A 16,521-nucleotide genomic window follows, 5' to 3' on the forward strand; every position below is an offset into this window, starting at 1 on the left:
CCGAGGGTTGTGTCAGCCTAGACTCTGGTTTTAAGTTCTCTAAATTCATCCAGAAACAGTCTAAGCAAAGCAGGGCTGTGGTGGCAGGACCTTGGGCCGCCTCATGAGGCCACTGGCCACATCCTGCCTATTCAACATTCGTAGTGACATGGGCCACAGATTAGACTGGCGGCCCATGTTCGAACAGCGGACCATCCTGGGGAAGTGGGCAGTGATGGCAGTTTTTACCACACCACGTAGCTAGAAGAGCAGGAGCTTCCCATAGCCACCCTGTGCTTTGAGCGACTCACCCCATCAGCGCACATTTAACCTCCACCTTGGTGAGCGGCTTCAGCTTCTGCAGCTTAGCAGGCTTTGGTGGTACTTGACACCCTGAGAGAGAGCCCCGAAACTTGACCCCTGGGTGGGGGCCGGGGGCTGCATCGAGGCTGGCAGCTGAGCTCTGCGTGTCGCCCATAGGAGGACAGGCAGGGCCCAGGCTGTGGAGATGCACTCGGCGCGGCTCCTGCACTGGGCCTGGAGCAGGTGGCAGGAGGTAAGGCGTGGCGCCGGCGCCGTCTGGGTGTGACTTGGACAGGTGGAGCTGTGTGACGGTGTGACGTGGCGCACAGATGGGCTCCACCACAGCCCCTCAGCAGCCAGTGCCTCTGAGTCGAGGGGGAGAAGTGTGAACTTGCTGTGGGAAGATGATTGGCTCCAACTGCCTGGTTCTTTCAGGCACTAGGCTGGGCTTATCTGAACTCATGGGATCAGACTCCTGGTCTCAGCATTTGCAGGGCCCTACGGAGGGTACAAAGTGTCTAAGCAAACACTGAGCCTCCACTGTGGGTCGGGCCCTGCTCACAACACCCTCATTCGTAGCAAGGGACTGAGGCACAGAGAGGTTCAGTATCTTCTTGGCACTCACACACGGGGTGTGCAGTGGAGGCAAGGCTGGGCCCACCTACCTCATCCCTCTGCCTGCAGAGCCTGGCCCTGCGGGGAGCCGAGCGCTGGAAGCTGCTGCGAGCAGAGCTGCATCACCAGCGTGCTGTGCTGCACCGGGCGCTGCGGAAGTGGCTGGTAGGAGCCGCTTCTCCTCCTGCTTGCCGGGGGGCCGGGGAGGTTTCTGAAGACAGTTTCTCTTCTCCTTCCTCAGCGAGACACAGTGCTTCCCCGAGCCACAGACAGGTGCCCCTGGTGGTGGGTGTCAGAGGACAGGCTCCTTCCATCCTTGTAGAGCGCAGTGAAAGCAGACGCTGGGTGGGGAGTAGCTCAGGGCTCAGGGCCCAGGGCGGCCTCACTGGGCAGTCTCCTTCCTGATGTCTGGGTGGGCCTGTGGGCCTTGACTGGGGGTTTAGTTTCTCCACCCTCTGTATGTGCTCTGGGCATGGCATTTCCTATTGTAACCATATCACTGAGACGAGAAGGCTGGAGCAAGGAGCAGCCTGGGTCCAGAGGCGGCCCCCAGCCCTCCTTGTCCCCCACAGACTTACCGGGACCAGGTGCGGAGCATCCTGCAGGAGGTGACAGCCAGGGAGAGGCGGCACCACAGGCAGCTGCTGCGGTGAGTCTCCCGAGCCTGCCCAGGGCTCAGGCTGAGGAATGAACGGGCCTGGCCACAGCAAGCGCTGCGTCCGCTGGCTGCAGAGCGAGGCTTTAGAAAGCAGCTCCCCCAAAGCCTTCAAGGCTGCTTGCCTGACCTGCTCCACCCTGCAGAGATCAGGGGCCACCTGCGTCTCCCTGGGGAGGGCACTCAGGCAGCCTCGTGCAGCTCCCCAAAGCCCATCCTCCAGTTCTAAGCTCTGGACGTGCTCCTTCCCAGTGGGCCTTGCTCCTGCCTCTCTTTGTTTTCCTTCCTTCATGTTGGTTCAGCACGTGCTGTTCCAGGCAGCCTGAAGGCGGTGGGCCTCTTACCTTTAAACACACGCATACTTCCTTTGGGCCCCACCAAGCAGCTGTCCAGCACTTCAGATAGCAGGAGAGGGGCTCCCCGAGCTTGCTCTGGCTCGCACGCACGCACGCCCTTCCTCCAGCTTCCCTGGCCCCCCAACTTCTCTCATCATCGCAGTGTGAGTCACCTATGATGACATCATCTGGTTCTGGCCCCACAGAAATTCCTGAGGACAGGGAGCAGTGCCCAGCACCGAGCAGGTGCTCTCCAAATGCACCATGGGTGGCCACGCTGTGAGCCTGGTGTCAGTGTGACAGGTCCCCCAAGGCAGAGAGCCTCAGCCCAGGAGGATGGGGAGGAGGAATGACTCCTGAGGGCCCCCTGTTTGTCCCTGCTGAGGCCTGTGCACCTGCAGGTGGGTGTTACGCCGCTGGAGACAGAACACCGTGGCCTCTGTGGATGAAGCCAGGAAAACTTCCCAAGCATCTGCTTACTACAGAAGGACCCTCTGTTCCAAGGTGAGGTTAGGGGCAAAAGCTGCTCACCCTGGGGGTATGGCGACTATTTCCTGGCAAGAGTTGGGGGTGGTGCCAGACATTCAGACAGAACAAGGGACCCAAAGCATGGGGAATTCCACATGTGTAGAAAGTACTGGTTCTGATAAGAATTCGTTCAGGGGCAGGCATTGAGATGCCTATGTCCTATATTGGAGGCATGGGGTCCAGACTTCTTCTTTTTTTAAATATTTATTTATTTGAGAGGCAGAGTTAGAGATGGAGAGAGGAGAGACAGAGAGATCTTCCATCCACTGGTTCACTCCCCAAATGGCTGCTATAGCTAGAGCTGGGCTGATCAGGAACCAGGAGCTTCCTCTGGGCCTTCTTTGCAGGTCCAGGGGCCCAAGCACTTGGGCCATCTCCCAGTGCTTTCCCAGGCCATAGCAGAGAGCTGGATTGAAGCAGAGGTTAAGCAGAGGCTTAACCTACTGTGCTGCAGCGCCGGCCCCATGAGTTCAAGTTTTGACTCATCTCACGATTCTAGCTTCCTGCTAATGCACCCTGGAAGCCAGTGATGATGGCCTAAGTGCTTGGGTCCCTGCCACCCACGTGGGAGACGTGGACTGTGTTCCTGTCGCCCGGCTTTTGATCTGGCTCAGCCCCAGGGACTGTGGACATTTTGGAGGGGAGGGGTTGAACCTTCAGATGGGAGTGTTTCTCTGTTTCTCTCTCTCTCTCTCTCTCTCTCTCTCTGTCTCTCACAAGTAAAATTAAAGTTTTTTTTTTTTTTAAGTATCACTGCTTTTTAAAAAAGAGGATGTCATGTTTTTATGAATTACAAATCCATATCCACTGAAACAAGAACACGGCACACAGTCAATAAACCGGTTCTTACTTGAGCCAGTACTTTCTGCACACGGGGACAAACTGTGTGAACCGCTGAGCTCTAGTCTCCTTCCCCTCCTCCTCCTCCATCAAAAGACGATGCTGGGACAGGCTCTGGGCCACAGAGGCTTTCTGGGTAGCACGCAGTGCCCAGGGGGTAGGTGCTTGGTCATCTTCAGTGGGAGGAGACCCCAGACCACCACCTTGTTCCACTGGAGTAGAAGCAAGGAGATGCCATGTGGTAGCACCGGCCCCGTGCCCAGGGGGTGGGGAGGGCTGGCAGGAGGTGCTGTGGGAGGAAAATGATGGACCACAAAGAGCGCCTTCAGACAGAAACAAATGACAGAGCACAGAGTAGTCCCTGAGCCCGAGCATTTAGAAAATTTAAAACATTTATTTTCATTGTATTTGAAAGGCAGAGAGAGAGACACAGAGATCGTTCATCTGCTGGTTTACTCCCCAAATGCCCACAACAGCTCATTCTGGGCCCGGTCAAAGCCGGGAGCCAGGAACTCCATTTGGGTGGCAAGGACCCAAGGACCTCCAGGGTGCACATTAGTAATAAGCTAGAATTGGCAACAGAGCCAGGACTCGAACCCAGGCGTTCTCAGGCGGGATGTTAACTACTGCACCAAACCCCTGCCCGTGTATTTCTTCACCTCTCTTTCCAGCTAGCAGAGACAGAGCTCCCATCCGCTGGCTCGCTCCCTGAATGGCCACAGTGGCAAGGGCTGGGCCAGGCAGGAGCCAGGCATTCAGTCAGGTCTCCCGTGTGGTGGCCGGAATCCGACAACTGCTGCTTCCCAGGGTACACGTTAGCAAGAAGCCGCCAGCGAGCGCAGAGCAGGACTTGAACCCAGGTGCTGTCACGTGGGGTGGGGGTGTCTGCGGCTTCAAAACCAGGCCAGACCCTTCCCCCGAGTCAGCCTCGTTAGGAGACAGCAGTGTGTGGGAGCCCTGACTGCAAGGCAGGGGCTGGTCCTAACAGCTGCAGCTGTCGGGGGAGGGAACAGTTGCATCTGGTCAAGGCCCCGTCTGTTTTCAGGCAGACTTGGAGGCCAGGCCGCGCACCCCCACCCTGGTAAGGAGGAAGGAGAGCAGGAATCTTGGCTTAGCCTCAGGGCGTAGAGAGGGGGAGGCCGTGTAGGTGGGAAAGGAGTTCAGGGCTGTATGGAGTGGCCACAGGCCTCCCTGGCTGCCAACTTATTTTTTTTAAGTGTTTTGCTACTGTGATTTTACTCTCATAGGAACAGGGCAGAAACGTGCATGTTCTGTTTGCTAAATAATAACAGAATTATACCCATGTAAAGACTTCTTCATTCCCTTCTGCCACAAGTCTCAGCGCCCGCGGTGCTGGGCTTGCTGTGGGGGGCCTGGGGCTGTGTCCTGTGGCTGTGTGGACCTCAGGCACCTCAGCTGCTCCTCCCCCCAGGAGCTGCTGTCGCGGGCCTGGGGGTCCCCAGAAGTCAGGACACGTTCCGATGACCCCTCGGTTCCTCGCCTGCCTGTAGATCCTGATCCAGTGGCGGGAGGTGGCCTCTGTGCGGATTTACTACCGACAGCAGGAGGCCTGTGCCATCGAGGAGGCCCGGAAGGTGCTGGAGAGAGGTAAGTGGGGGCCCGGAAGAGCAGGGTGACTGTCCTGGGCTCTCTGCTGCCCACGCCCCTGTGTCCTCACGTGCACTGGTCCTCTGGCGCTGCCTCTCAGAGTGCCGTAGACTAGGAAGTGTGAGGTCAGTGTCGGGAGCGCCAGCCTGGGGGGCAGAGGCAAGGATCCCTCCCCTCTTCTGCTTTCTTTCTGGTGGCTGCGGCAGCCCGATCAGTCCCTGGCTTGTGGACGTATCATACCCGCCTCTGTCTCCATGTGGTCCTTCCCCGTCCCTGGGTCGCTCCTTTCACGGACACCGGTCTCACTGAGGGCCCGTCCTACTCCCATACGACGTCACCTTAACTAATTACATCTGCGCTGACTCCATTTCCAAACAAGGTCCCAGGAAAGACATGAAGGGGGGCGGGGTGGACACAACGTGGAGTTCTGTCCTCTGGTTGCCATCCAGTTTATGATTACGTGAAAGGCCAAGGCTTGAGATTCAGAGACAGGAAGAGATGAGTCTGCGGGGGGGGGGGGGGGGGTCCTGATGAGGCAGTCCTGCCAGAGCCTGCTGCTTGTCAGGGCCCTGCCTCCCTGCCAGCCGGGTCCTCGTGTGTTCAGGGACCAGAACTGCGCAGGTGCCCGTGTTTCATGAGATACACAGACCCGCGAGACACACAGCCAGGGCACCCTGCAGTGGGGGGAGGTGACACTCTGAAGGGGATGCTCATGGTTAGAATAAATGAAAATCTGAATGCTGTGAAAGCAGTTTGCTGTGGTTTACCTTGGACCACAGAGGCCAGTCATGGTGTTACACTGGCTTCACAGATTCGCTCCAGGACAGAAACGCCTCCCCCTTGGTTGGGCGCTGGCTGTGCTGTGTGCGAATGCTCGCAGGACCCTGACAGCCTGTGCAGAGCCCCAGCGTCAGACACACAGCACCTCCTCCTCCATGAACCCCCCCGTGCCCACAGCTCAGAAGCCAGTGCTGTGCTCTGGTTCCCCAGGGGACTATGTTAGCCTCTTCCTTGGCCTTTGTTCTGGTGGAGCTTCTGCACCTGCGCCACGTACGCCAGGCTGGGTCGGCTGCCTTGCCATCAGATGCCCACCCCCGGCCATGCTGGGAGCATCAAGTTCAAGGTGTGGCCTGTAGCTGCTTCTCTGAAGCGCTTGCCCTTGAAGGCAGGCCCTGCGGTTGCCGTGTCCACTGTGTCCAGTACGAGGGACTTGGGATGCTAGCCAACAAGACGTTGCACATAGCAAGTCCATGGCCAATACCTGAGGATCAGTTTCCTGGCTTTTATTCAGACCTGAGTCTCGGGCACATCTTGACAGTGCAGGGTGTGGCTGGGTGCCAGGGAAGATGTCAGAAGATACACGACGCAGAGTGTCCAGGAAGGGCAGGCTCGGCCGGCCGGGGCGTGACCTCAGGCAAGGGCCTCCCCCCGACCCCCACCCCGGGTTGTCAAGAGGACCCAGTGAAATGATTGAGAAGGAGACATGCAGACAGGGGACGGAGCTGTACCCACAGTGTCAGCACCTGGTACCACAGTTGGCCCACAGGGGGCCATCACTGCCTTCCCTGTCCGCCCCGAGCTCCCCGTGTTGGCATCAGTGTCCCAGGATCAACCCTGCTCTCATCTGGAGACAGGAAGCAAAGTGCAGAGCTCTGGGAGTGGGGACGCAGCCCGCAACCGAGCGCACCTCCCCTCACCTCCCCTCACCACCCCATCCCCTGGGGCTGTCACTCAGGCTGGTTGGACTTTTCTGAGGGCCTGGGCTGCCCTCCTGTTAGAATGAGCTGCTTCCTTCTTTTGCTTTTCCTCTTCCTCCCCTGCCCCTGACTTTTCTTCCTCCCCCGCCCCCCACTATTCCTCCCTGCAAGCTCCAGCTCCGCCTCCTCCCTCAGGCAGGGACTCCTGCAGGGGTCAGGCAGCTCCTTGTGAGGGACTGGGAGAGGGCCCCTGGGGGCACAGCACAAGTAGCTCATCTGGTCCCAGCCCCGAGGGTGCTTGGTCACCTTAGAGAGTGTCCACTGTCCACATGAGATGGTTCCACCCAGGGGCCCGGACATCCTGGCTCTATCCCCACACGTGCTCCACCCTGAACCTTCCCGGCTAGTCGTCACCGGTGGAGATCCCACGAGAGCCCACCGCGGCGTGGGTCTGCCCTAGGCTGTCTGCGGACCTGGTTGCGGCGCTGGTGGGACTGCAGCCGGAGGGCAGCCCAGCAGAGGGCCCAGCTGCAGAGGGCGGCCCAGCACCACCAGCAGCAGCTGCTGCAGGACGCCATGGCCCGGTGGAAGAGGCACCACCTGGGCTGTGTCAGGAAACAGGTGAGGCGGCTGGCGGTGCTCCAGGTTCCGCTTTGTCACAGGGCGGGGAGGGGGTGTTTAGGCGGGGGATGGCCTCTCACGAGGGGCCTCTTCCTGCTTGTGTGGCTGGGTGGTTCTGGGTCCTGCAGGAGACACCCTGAGCGTTGAGTGGGGGTGGCCAGCCTCAGAATCAAGGCCCCCAGGGGAAGATGGCCCAGCAGAGAACCTGGGTCACGCTGACCCCCAGCTTGTCCGAGTTGGGGGATGAACAGCCGTGCAGTCACCTCCGGTCTGTGTCCGAGACCTTGGCACCATCCAGGCCTCCTGACCACAGGAGGACATTGATTTGTGCCTGGGCCACACTCAGTGGTTGCCCCAGAGGCCTGGGCTGCACGTTTGCCCTGGTTGCTGGGTTGGGAACCTGACTCCCTGGGTGCCTGCTCTCTCCCCAGCTGCTGCAGAGGCAGGCCACCCAGTTCCGGGCACAGAGGCTCAGCCAGGCCTGCTTCCAGCAGTGGAGACGGCAGGTGAGAGCCCCTGCGGTACACCTTCCCCACTTCCTCCTCCCACCGGCTTGTAGGGCCTGGGCTGCCCACACCTCTATTCAGTATTGGTACTGTCACCCTTGACCCTCGGCCCCCTCCAGCCGCTTCCTTCCACCTGACCTGTAGGCCAGTTGTTTCGAGGCCTGCTTTCTCGTTCTACAGCGTCCTATGTAAAACACACTGGTGTAATTCCGCAAAATTAATAGGAAATGCACTTGAAGTCCTTGCCAAAGCCTTGATAAAAAGCCAGGAGCGCTCATTCGCATTCAGTTGTGCACAGCAAACCCCTTCAGCCTGCAGGTCCCGCTTGCTCTCCTGGGCTGCGGCCAAGATCTGAGCCCAGCCCCTCTCCAGCTCCCTAAACTGCCCGGCCTGCTGCCTGCCCGGAGCCCTGCTGCCTGCTTTCCTCGTCATTCCTTGATCCACGGATCAGGAGTGCAGTGAGCCCCTCGCAGCCAGGCACGGGCTGGGACCTTCCGAGGCAAAGGAGGGAAGCCCCAGCCACAGAGGCTGTGAGTGAGGAGCTGCAGCATTGGAACAGGGCTGAGTGGTCAGGGCAGCCTCCTGGAGGAGGTGAAATGGACGTAACCCCATCTTTCTGGCCCTAGTTGGAGGCCAGGAGGCAGGAGCAGCGGGCTACGGTGCGGGCCCTGTGGTTCTGGGCCTTCTCGCTACAGGCAAAGGTAACGGCCTGCCTGGGGTTGGGGGGACGAAGGGGCACCTGCTCTGTCGGGGTGGATCTTGGGCAGAGCCCCCGGGGAGTCCTGAGTAGGGCTACCTAAGCCTCAGGCCCGTTCTTGGAGGTGTGGACAGCATGGCTGGGCTTTGTGCTGGAGAGGAGGAGGAAGAAGGCGCGGCTGGAGCGGGCGGTGCAGGCCTACCGCCAGCAGCTCCTCCGGCAGGGCGCCACACGGCTACTGCGCTTCGCAGCTGACAGGAAGGCTGCCCGGCAGCAGCTGCAGGCCCAGCAGCAGGTCCAGGTAGGCCCCGGGCCTTCCCCTGTTGTGGGAGCGAGCCGGGCATGGCCTGAGCTGACAGCGGCTACATTGCAGGCTGCCCACAGTCTCCACCGTGCAGTCCGCCGCTGTGCCCTGCTCTGGAAACAGAAGGCGCTGGGCAGGGAGCCTCGGCCCCCAGCCCCCAACGCATCCAGCAGGAGAGTGACAGCCAAGGGTCCCCTCCTCAACCACATTGCTGGGGACGCCACCCGAGCCCCTCGGCCCGAGGGCACCCTGGGCACTGAGGCCCTGGCTGCTGGGGAGCCCTCCCTGCTGGAGCTGTGAGTCGTCCACCCTGAGGAGGGAGGGAGAATGTGCCCTGAAGGGACAGGCCACGGTCAGGCCTTGCCCCAAGCCCCTCTCCGCAGGTCCCAGCCCCCGAGGTGGGGGAGAGGATGGGCTGGGATTTCCCAGACTCTCCTTTTCCTGCCAAAGCTCAGGAAGCCCCTCTGCCGCACTTCCTCCCCTCCCCTGTCCTAATTGCTGACCCAGGAAGTGACACATGGCGTTGAGGAGAGCCACAGGCTGTTGGACAGCCCTGCCTCTGCCCCTGGGCCTGCCACTGTCTCCCCAGACCTGTCACCCTGTGCTGAGCTTGTGGTCACTGCCTGAGAACCCCAGGCCCCTGGGGCAAGATCCGGGTGGCCTTGGACCCCCATCCCTGCCCTGCTCCTCCCTGTCTGACCTTGGCAAGACCCTGAAGGTTCTCAGAGGCTGTCCCTTCCACCCCCCAGGCATGGGAGGAGCACCCCCCCCCACCAGGGCTACTGCACAGGCTGGATCCATGCATGCAGCAGCCCCTCACACTCAGGCACATGTCGCCAGATTTCCTGCACACTCTCCCAGCCTGGGTCACCCCCTGCCAACCGTCTACTTGTTGACCTTGGCCGAGAGCCCAGCCTTTAGTGTTCCCGTGGGGCTGGGGAGAGCGGACTAGAGAGGGCAAGGCCCCCGCAGCCCCTGTCCGCCTGACGATCCTGTGTTCTCCCCAGCAGGGCTGCACACTCGGCGAGGAAGCAGCCACGATGCCCACACTTCCTGCTGGAGCGCGTGCAGAGCCATGCGTCCTCAGGATGCGGCACCCTTGGGGGGCAGCGGTAGGCTGTGTATTTTGGGAGCTACAGGATGGGGGGATCCGCTTTGCTTCCTCAGTGCAGAGTGCACTCAGCGAAGGGTCCCATAGGCTGACCAGGTTCCTGCCTTCCCTGTGCCCAGGACCGAAAAGCTGCAGGCGTGTGGCCTGGGCGTGACCCCACCAGCAAGCCCTTCCCGCACAAGGTCCTTCCTGCCTGGGGCCCTGCCAAGTGCCCCCAGCCCTCAGCTGCCCCCAGTGGCAAGTGCAGGCCCAGAGCTGCTGCTGCTGCCTCCCTCCTCCTTCATGCCCCGCCGGGTGGAAGCACCAGCCAGGGTAAGTTCTCCAAAAGACCTGGTCACCGACTCCCACCTGCTCGTCTCGTCCCCATGTGCTGCTCTTTCTCGTGCCCTTGGTGCCGCAGCATGGCTGTACTCATTTCTGGAACACCCTGGCACCAGAAGAGAGCCACGCACTCAGCCAGCAAGCATAGGTGCCCACGGCACACCAGGGCCAAGGGCACAGCAGCTGAGGCCCCCGCCCCTGGGAAGTTTCTGTGCTAGTGGCCCCTGCAGACCCTTGAGGTGACCACAGATCACCTAGGGTCAGGCCGGCCTCAGTGGGGAGTCGGCTGAGGACTGCAGCAGGCAGCACACGTGGGGTTAGGTCCCTGTGGTCATGTGACGCAGGCAAAAGATGCAGGTGGCCAGGACTCTGCCACCGCTGTGGGCACAGATGATTCCCTCTGGAGCTGGAGGAGGTAGGACCTGCCCCTGATGGACTTGGAACCCAGGGTGACCCTGAGAATCTGGCCTGAGTAACACGGGGAAGGAGTTCTTTAACCGAAAGGAGAATCAGGTGAGAGCCAGATTGGGGTGAGGCATCGAGAAGGCAGAGCACGGGGTCTGGCTAGGGGAGAGGCCCCAGCCAGAGATCTAGGTGGAGGGTCCTCAGTGTAGTCTAAGGGAAGCCCCTGGAGCCGACTGTGATCACCGGGCGGAGAGTAGAGGAGGCTGGGGAGGGGCGGGGGAGTGGGCCCGGGGACAGGAAGGAGCCAGTTCCAGCAGTGAGTTTGGCCTTGTGGGATCAAGGACACGAGGCTGGAGCGGGCACGGGGTAGTGGGAGGAAGCCTATCAGAGAGAACCGGGGAAAGGCTCCGGGGTGGGCTGGGCGCTGAGAACTTCTGCAGGGGTGAGGCGGGCTCCAGGGTGGGCTGGATGCAGAGAGCTACTGCTGCAGGGGTGAGGTACAGAAGGTTGAGTAAACCTTCAGAGTAGCTGAAGCGGTGCTGAACCACACCCCTGGAGAGACTGAAGGTGTCAGGGCTGCAGGCCAGGGCAGGGCCAGCCAGGGTGGGACTCCTGGCCTGGCCTGCCCCGCCCCTCCCCTGCAGGGCATAGTGGGCAGCAGGGCTGAACCAGGGACGAGGACTTGGTACCCTCTGCCCAGGCTTCCTCCTGTCATCTCTGCCCAGCATCTACCCTTCCTCCTTTCCAGGTGTCAGCACAGCTGGACACCCCTGGGCTTAAAGTCCAGGCTCCGCCAGCCCTGACCAGCATCCCTGACCCCCATCTGCTCCTCCCGGGGGACTTCACGGGCACGAGGGCTGGGTCTGGTGCTGAAGCTGCAGGTGCGTACCTGGTACCTGGGCCCTGTCAGGGCAGTGGGGACCTGCCGTTCACCCATCCCGCAGGGCAGATGGTGAAGAGCTAGCATGCCCCACGCTGTCCTGTCGCCGCAGGCCACGCTGACCTGGAGGCTGAGCTCGAGGGGATCCAGCAGCAACTGCAGCACTACCAGAGCACCAAGCAGAACCTCAGGTGCGGCCCAGGAGGCCCCCACCACTGCCCGCGGTGGGGAGCTGTACAGAGGCCGTGCTTCCCACCAGGATGCCGGGCTGAGACTGCCAAGTCCCGCGGGGCCCCAGCTGCACTTAGCGGCCCTCAGCAGCCTCGGAGATTTGAGGGAAGCAGCCTGGTTCCCTCGTTCTCAGCTCTGCTCAGGGGAGGAAGGGCTTCCGGCTTCCCTCGCTCCCCGCCCAGGAACTGTTCGCTGGAGGAGGAACAAGTTTGGCTGCTGGCCTGGAGGGAGGGCAGGGGTCCTGCCAGGCCCTTCTCTGCCCCACCATATCCCTGCACCACCATTAGCTGGCGTGCTTCTTCCCGGGCCCAGGGGGAGCCTATGAAGCTCTGTGGAGAGACCAGCCTGGCACACACAGGTGTCCCCGACCCACAGGTCCTGCCAGCGCCAAGCAAGCAGCCTGCGCAAATGGCTGGAGCTGAGCAGGGAGGAACCCCGGCGGGAGGACCAGGCTGAGGAGCAGAAGGTGCAGAAAGAGCTCGAGGAGGTGAGGTCCAGGCCAGCCCCGGGCCAGCCCCGGGCCGGGCTGCCCCTCAGCTGGCTCTGTCTCTCCTGCCTGCAGGTAGAAGTGCAAATCCAGCTGCTGGCAGAAGAGCTCCGGGCCCAGCACCAGCCCATTGGGGCCTGCATCGCCCGCATCCAGGCCCTGCGGCAGGCTCTGTGCTAGGCGTCTGTAAGAACAGAACACAAAGCCACAATGGGTTTTCCTTTTTTATTTCAAAATGTTTTTGCGATTAAATGAATCACTGTTCAGAAGTCTCCCACTTTTCATACAAAAATACTGTGCTACTGATACAGTTGAAAAAGTTCAATGACTTCTCCTGCAGGAGAAATTCACAGTGCCCCCAGGATCAACAGGAAGCCTGGCCTTGTCCTGGCACTGGGCTCCCCCAGGCCTGTGCACCTGCTTCTTGAGACAGGTTTTCTAGGCACTGACCCACCATACACCAGGGCTCCTCCGCCTGAACCAACAGCAGCAACTCTCCCATGTTCTGTGGGGAGGGGACCCGAGCCCCATCTGCCCTGCGCACTGGACACCCGCAGGTGGGTACAGTGACCCGTCTCGCTCCAGCAGAGGACTCAAGCCACTCTAGAAGGCCACTTGTCAGGGCCTGCAAAGGTCCACGTCACTCATGCCGCCCTCAGAGACATTCAGACGGTCATTTGGCCACAAGTGCAAAGAAGAAAACCCGCGCTTTCCCTGTGAGCGGGGCGAGGCGAGTGTGGCGACAGGAAGCAGGTGCCCTGCTCTGGGCTGCTAGGCAGGTCCACAGTCCGTGCCAAGGGGGCACCTCACCCTGTGCACTGCGTGGGGCGGCAGGGCTAAGGAGAAGCACAGGGCTACAGGAGACAGCCCAGAGGCGGGGAGCAGCAGCAGGAAGGTGCAGCAGCACTTAGCACCCTCAGAGCAAAGTCAAGACCAAGTGCACGCTCAGCAAGGAGTTTATACAATGTTAAAAAAAAAAAAAAAAAAAGTCCAAAAAGTTATTCTGAGATGGTCCCAGCCCACACTTTGTAGGCCTGGGGCGTGACAGGCGCTCTGGCTGCCTCCTGAGAAGGACCAGGCCCTCTCGGCACATCCTTCAGGCCCGCCAGGTCAGCCCTCACAGCACAGCCTCCAGGGCTTCCCCTCAAAGATCTCTGTGCTCCTCTGAGAAAAGGTCCCTCGGCAGCCACGGCCAAGAAGCAGGCCCTAGAGGGAGCCCAGGGCTTCCCCAAAGCGGATTTTCTGTCCTGGTTTCAGCTGAAAGTTGAAGTCCTTGGGGGCCTCGAAGATGAGCACGATGGTGGAGCCCAGGTTGAACTCGCCCAGGTGCTCGCCCTTGCGCATGGGGATGCCCTCCTTGTTGGCGTGCGTCACAAAGCTGAAGTCGTTGTAGGACCCCTTGCTGTACCTCGGGCTGTTTGTGTGCAGGTTCTGTGGGGGAGGCCAGGTGTCAGACCTGCACCTTCTTGCCCACTCTAGCTGCCCCACCCCCACCCTGTTCCTTCCTCCTCCTCCTCCTCACCTCTGACCTCTGTTCCTAACAGGAACAATGCGCCAGGGAGGGAGGTTAACCCCCGCAGCCCCTGGCTCCACAGGCCTGGGCCCTGCTCACCCGGTCAAAGTAGATGCGAATGGAGCCCACGTTGGTGGCCCCCACGGCCGTCAGGGAGAAGAAGCCATGTTTCCAGTCCCCGGTCAGGACCACGCGCTCGTTGTGGCAGAAGAGCTCCTTGATCCAGCGGGCCATGCCGGGGTTCACGGACATCAGCGAGCCTATGGGCAGGGAACATGCTACTCTGCCCAGAGCGACCACTGCAGGACAGCCTGAGACCCACCCTGACATCACTGCAAGGGAGGGCGCCCCCAGGCTCCCTCACAGCCAGCCAGTGCTCTTGACCTCAGTGAAGCCAATCTAGAGCCGGGGCCCAACATCCAAGGGCGGCTGCCACCCACCTGGGAAGTGGCGCCGGTGGGAGACGGTCCAGTCGGTGGGGGAGTGGAAGCAATGGTAGTCGCCGGGAGCCAGGTAGATGACGCAGTGGTAGAGCTCATTCCCCGCCCGGGTGACCAGCTGCTGCTTGAAGGACTCACACGAGGAGGCTGTGGCATGGGGACGACAGGTGGACCCAGGACGGCCCCGTGGCTTTGGTCAGGGGACGTCCTGGCCCCTTCTGCCACCTGCAGCACCCACAGCCGCCTCAGCCGTTCCTCCCTCCCCACCCTCAACCCCTCAGTGGCAGGGCTGCTGGGCTCCACCTGGGCAGTGACCCACCTGGGGGGAAGGGCGGATCATCCGTGCCAGTGCGAGGGCCCAGGAACGACTCCAGGGAGTACGTGACCCCCTTCACCTGCTCCACCTCACAGTTCTTCACCTGCCCAAAGTTGAGGATCTTCCCATCCGACGGGCTGATCTGGAGGGGAGGGGAGGGCCCCTTGTCATCTGCCGGGCACCCAGCCCTGCCGTCCGGGACACGGCGGGCCTGGTTCCCGAAGACACGGGCGAGCAGGCGGAGCAGGGCGAGCAAGGTTCAGGCCTCACCACGCTATGCAGGCCGCAGACGGGCCGGGCCTGCGGCTTCAGCTTGCGCCGGAAGAACTCGCTGAGGTTGCGGTAATGGTGCAGGTCCTCCACGGCAGCCTCCTTCATGTTCACGCCGAAGGTCCAGATGTACAGGCTGTACACCGGCCGGCGCAGCCAGTGGGGCAGCTCCACCTGGTTGAGGCGGCCCCAGGCCCGGGACAGCAAACGCGTTGGCACGGACTTGTACAGGGCCACCTGCAGCCACAGGGCAAGAGGCGGAGTTGGCTACGCTGCCCCAGCTCCAGAGAGTGCGTCCCCCCCCTCCCCCATACCACAGCAGAGAACCCGCCCCAGGGCGGCGCAGTGCCCCAGGCTGCTGTTGTGATGTGGCTGTTTCTTGCTAGGAACCAGACTGTACTTGCCAAACGCACACAGGACCGGAGGCTCTTCAGTCACTACACACAAAGGTCAGAGTGCAACTGCCCCAGCGCTGGAGGGGAGAGGGTGTGCCAGCCCTGCCCTAGGTCCCTGCCCGCATCCCTTGAGAAAGGGGCAGGGTGCCCAGGACAAGTCTGCAGTGCTTGTTAACAGCCAGCACGGAGGCCACCCTGACCAGCACCATCAAGAGCTGGAGTTGCACACAGGTCCCACTGCCCCTCCAGGCCTGGCAGCACTCAGGACACGTCCACACAGCTGCTGGCACCCAAGGCTCCTCCCTTGACGTGGGAGGAATCCCTCCCCATTGGTGCCTGGCCAGGCTCTCAGGACCCGGAGTCTGGAGGGCAGGTGACAGCCCACAGGTGGCCCAGGCGCCCAGGCAGGGCCAGCTCTTAGAAACCTCAGCTACTGCACTACAGTGGGAACTTGCCAGCCGCGGCTGCTGCTTGTCCCCAGGGTGTCAGCGCCTCTGAGATAATGAACCAGTGGCTCCCAGAACTGTGCTCTCTCCTGCTGCTGCCCAGTCACCTGGAGTGGCCTGGGGCAGCTGTGTAACAGGCTGTTCTCAGGAACAGGCCAGAACCTGGCCAGGTCTACTATGCAGGACGCCCAGTGCCCTGGAGCGCTCCTGATCCCTCCCCCACCCCCCGGAATTCCATCCCGGTGGTCAGACTGCTTCGAGCCAAGAGCAGATGCGAGCCCACGGGGCCCAGCGACGGCCAGGACAACTCAACTCAGCAGCTGGGCCACCCTGCTTCCTCCCAAACAGGCTCTCGCCTTCCTGAACTGCCCCTTGGGCACCCAGGGATTCACTGGGACTCCTGTCACCGCTGAGTTCTCTCTGCCTGAACACAGAGTTTCTGACTCCCCAGTGTGAACTGCTAGAACCTGAGCCCCAGTGGCAGCAGTGAGGCAGGCGGGGACGGCAGGCGGGGGACAGCAAGCACTCCGGGTCACCTGTGCAGCCCACATGGCCGCACGCACTTACCCTGCTCACAGGCCTCCATCCCACCCGGCTGAGCGGCCTGAGGGCGCCGAAGGGCAGGAGGTAGTAGAGCACGGTCAGGGGCCAGGAGCGCAGGTTCAGGGCAGGTCTGGACATGCAGCTCAGCTGGCCCAGCCTCCGCCGCAGGGCCAGCTGGGGGAAATGCAACCTGCAGGACACACGTCCACGCACAGCCCAGGTCAGCAGCCGCAGCCTGCGCGAGGACCCCCATACCTACCCTGGGCAGTGCCACTCCTGCCCACACTCGGCGTGCCCCCGGGCACCTCGCCATTCTCGGGGCCCAGCTGCCTCTGGCTGGCAGACTCAGTTCCCATGTCCACAGCCTGCCAGCCGGCTGAGAACTGCCAATAGGGGCAGCCAGTCGAGGAGGCTTAGCCCAGCTCCCGGGCGCCTCACACGGAGCCTTCCAGGGCCAGCATGGGGGAAGGCGGGG

At 61.6% G+C, this 16,521-nt stretch overlaps 2 protein-coding genes across 10 annotated transcripts in view; one reads left to right on the forward strand and one right to left on the reverse strand.

Moving 5' to 3' along the window:
• SFI1 (SFI1 centrin binding protein) overlaps positions 1 to 12,341 on the forward strand; it is a 77,057-nt gene extending 64,716 nt beyond the window's left edge. For 3 of the 7 annotated variants that reach the window (XM_062182741.1, XM_062182740.1, XM_062182743.1), the window contains 15 exons: positions 460 to 535; positions 967 to 1,062; positions 1,470 to 1,546; positions 2,289 to 2,391; positions 4,767 to 4,863; positions 7,021 to 7,181; positions 7,613 to 7,687; positions 8,314 to 8,388; positions 8,509 to 8,685; positions 8,758 to 8,984; positions 9,696 to 9,800; positions 9,919 to 10,111; positions 11,274 to 11,406; positions 11,518 to 11,596; positions 12,012 to 12,341. In XM_062182741.1, the coding sequence (XP_062038725.1) occupies positions 460 to 535; positions 967 to 1,062; positions 1,470 to 1,546; positions 2,289 to 2,391; positions 4,767 to 4,863; positions 7,021 to 7,181; positions 7,613 to 7,687; positions 8,314 to 8,388; positions 8,509 to 8,685; positions 8,758 to 8,984; positions 9,696 to 9,800; positions 9,919 to 10,111; positions 11,274 to 11,406; positions 11,518 to 11,596; positions 12,012 to 12,303 (1,966 nt within the window). In that variant the 3' untranslated portion in view covers positions 12,304 to 12,341. The remainder of the gene's footprint in view (positions 1 to 459; positions 536 to 966; positions 1,063 to 1,469; positions 1,547 to 2,288; positions 2,392 to 4,766; positions 4,864 to 7,020; positions 7,182 to 7,612; positions 7,688 to 8,313; positions 8,389 to 8,508; positions 8,686 to 8,757; positions 8,985 to 9,695; positions 9,801 to 9,918; positions 10,112 to 11,273; positions 11,407 to 11,517; positions 11,597 to 12,011) is intronic. The other 4 variants (XM_062182744.1, XM_062182746.1, XM_062182742.1 and 1 more) reach the window with 3 other exon arrangements.
• The window catches only part of PISD (phosphatidylserine decarboxylase), a 40,322-nt gene continuing 36,135 nt past the window's right edge, over positions 12,335 to 16,521 (reverse strand). For 2 of the 3 annotated variants that reach the window (XM_062182748.1, XM_062182750.1), the window contains exons 3-8: positions 16,071 to 16,236; positions 14,663 to 14,899; positions 14,396 to 14,534; positions 14,077 to 14,223; positions 13,736 to 13,896; positions 12,335 to 13,554 (exon numbers count right to left, since the gene is read on the reverse strand). In XM_062182748.1, the coding sequence (XP_062038732.1) occupies positions 13,330 to 13,554; positions 13,736 to 13,896; positions 14,077 to 14,223; positions 14,396 to 14,534; positions 14,663 to 14,899; positions 16,071 to 16,236 (1,075 nt within the window). In that variant the 3' untranslated portion in view covers positions 12,335 to 13,329. The remainder of the gene's footprint in view (positions 13,555 to 13,735; positions 13,897 to 14,076; positions 14,224 to 14,395; positions 14,535 to 14,662; positions 14,900 to 16,070; positions 16,237 to 16,521) is intronic. The other variant, XM_062182749.1, reaches the window with a different exon arrangement.

Source organism: Lepus europaeus, chromosome 23, assembly GCF_033115175.1.
Source record: "Lepus europaeus isolate LE1 chromosome 23, mLepTim1.pri, whole genome shotgun sequence".
NCBI classification, from domain to species: domain Eukaryota; kingdom Metazoa; phylum Chordata; class Mammalia; order Lagomorpha; family Leporidae; genus Lepus; species Lepus europaeus.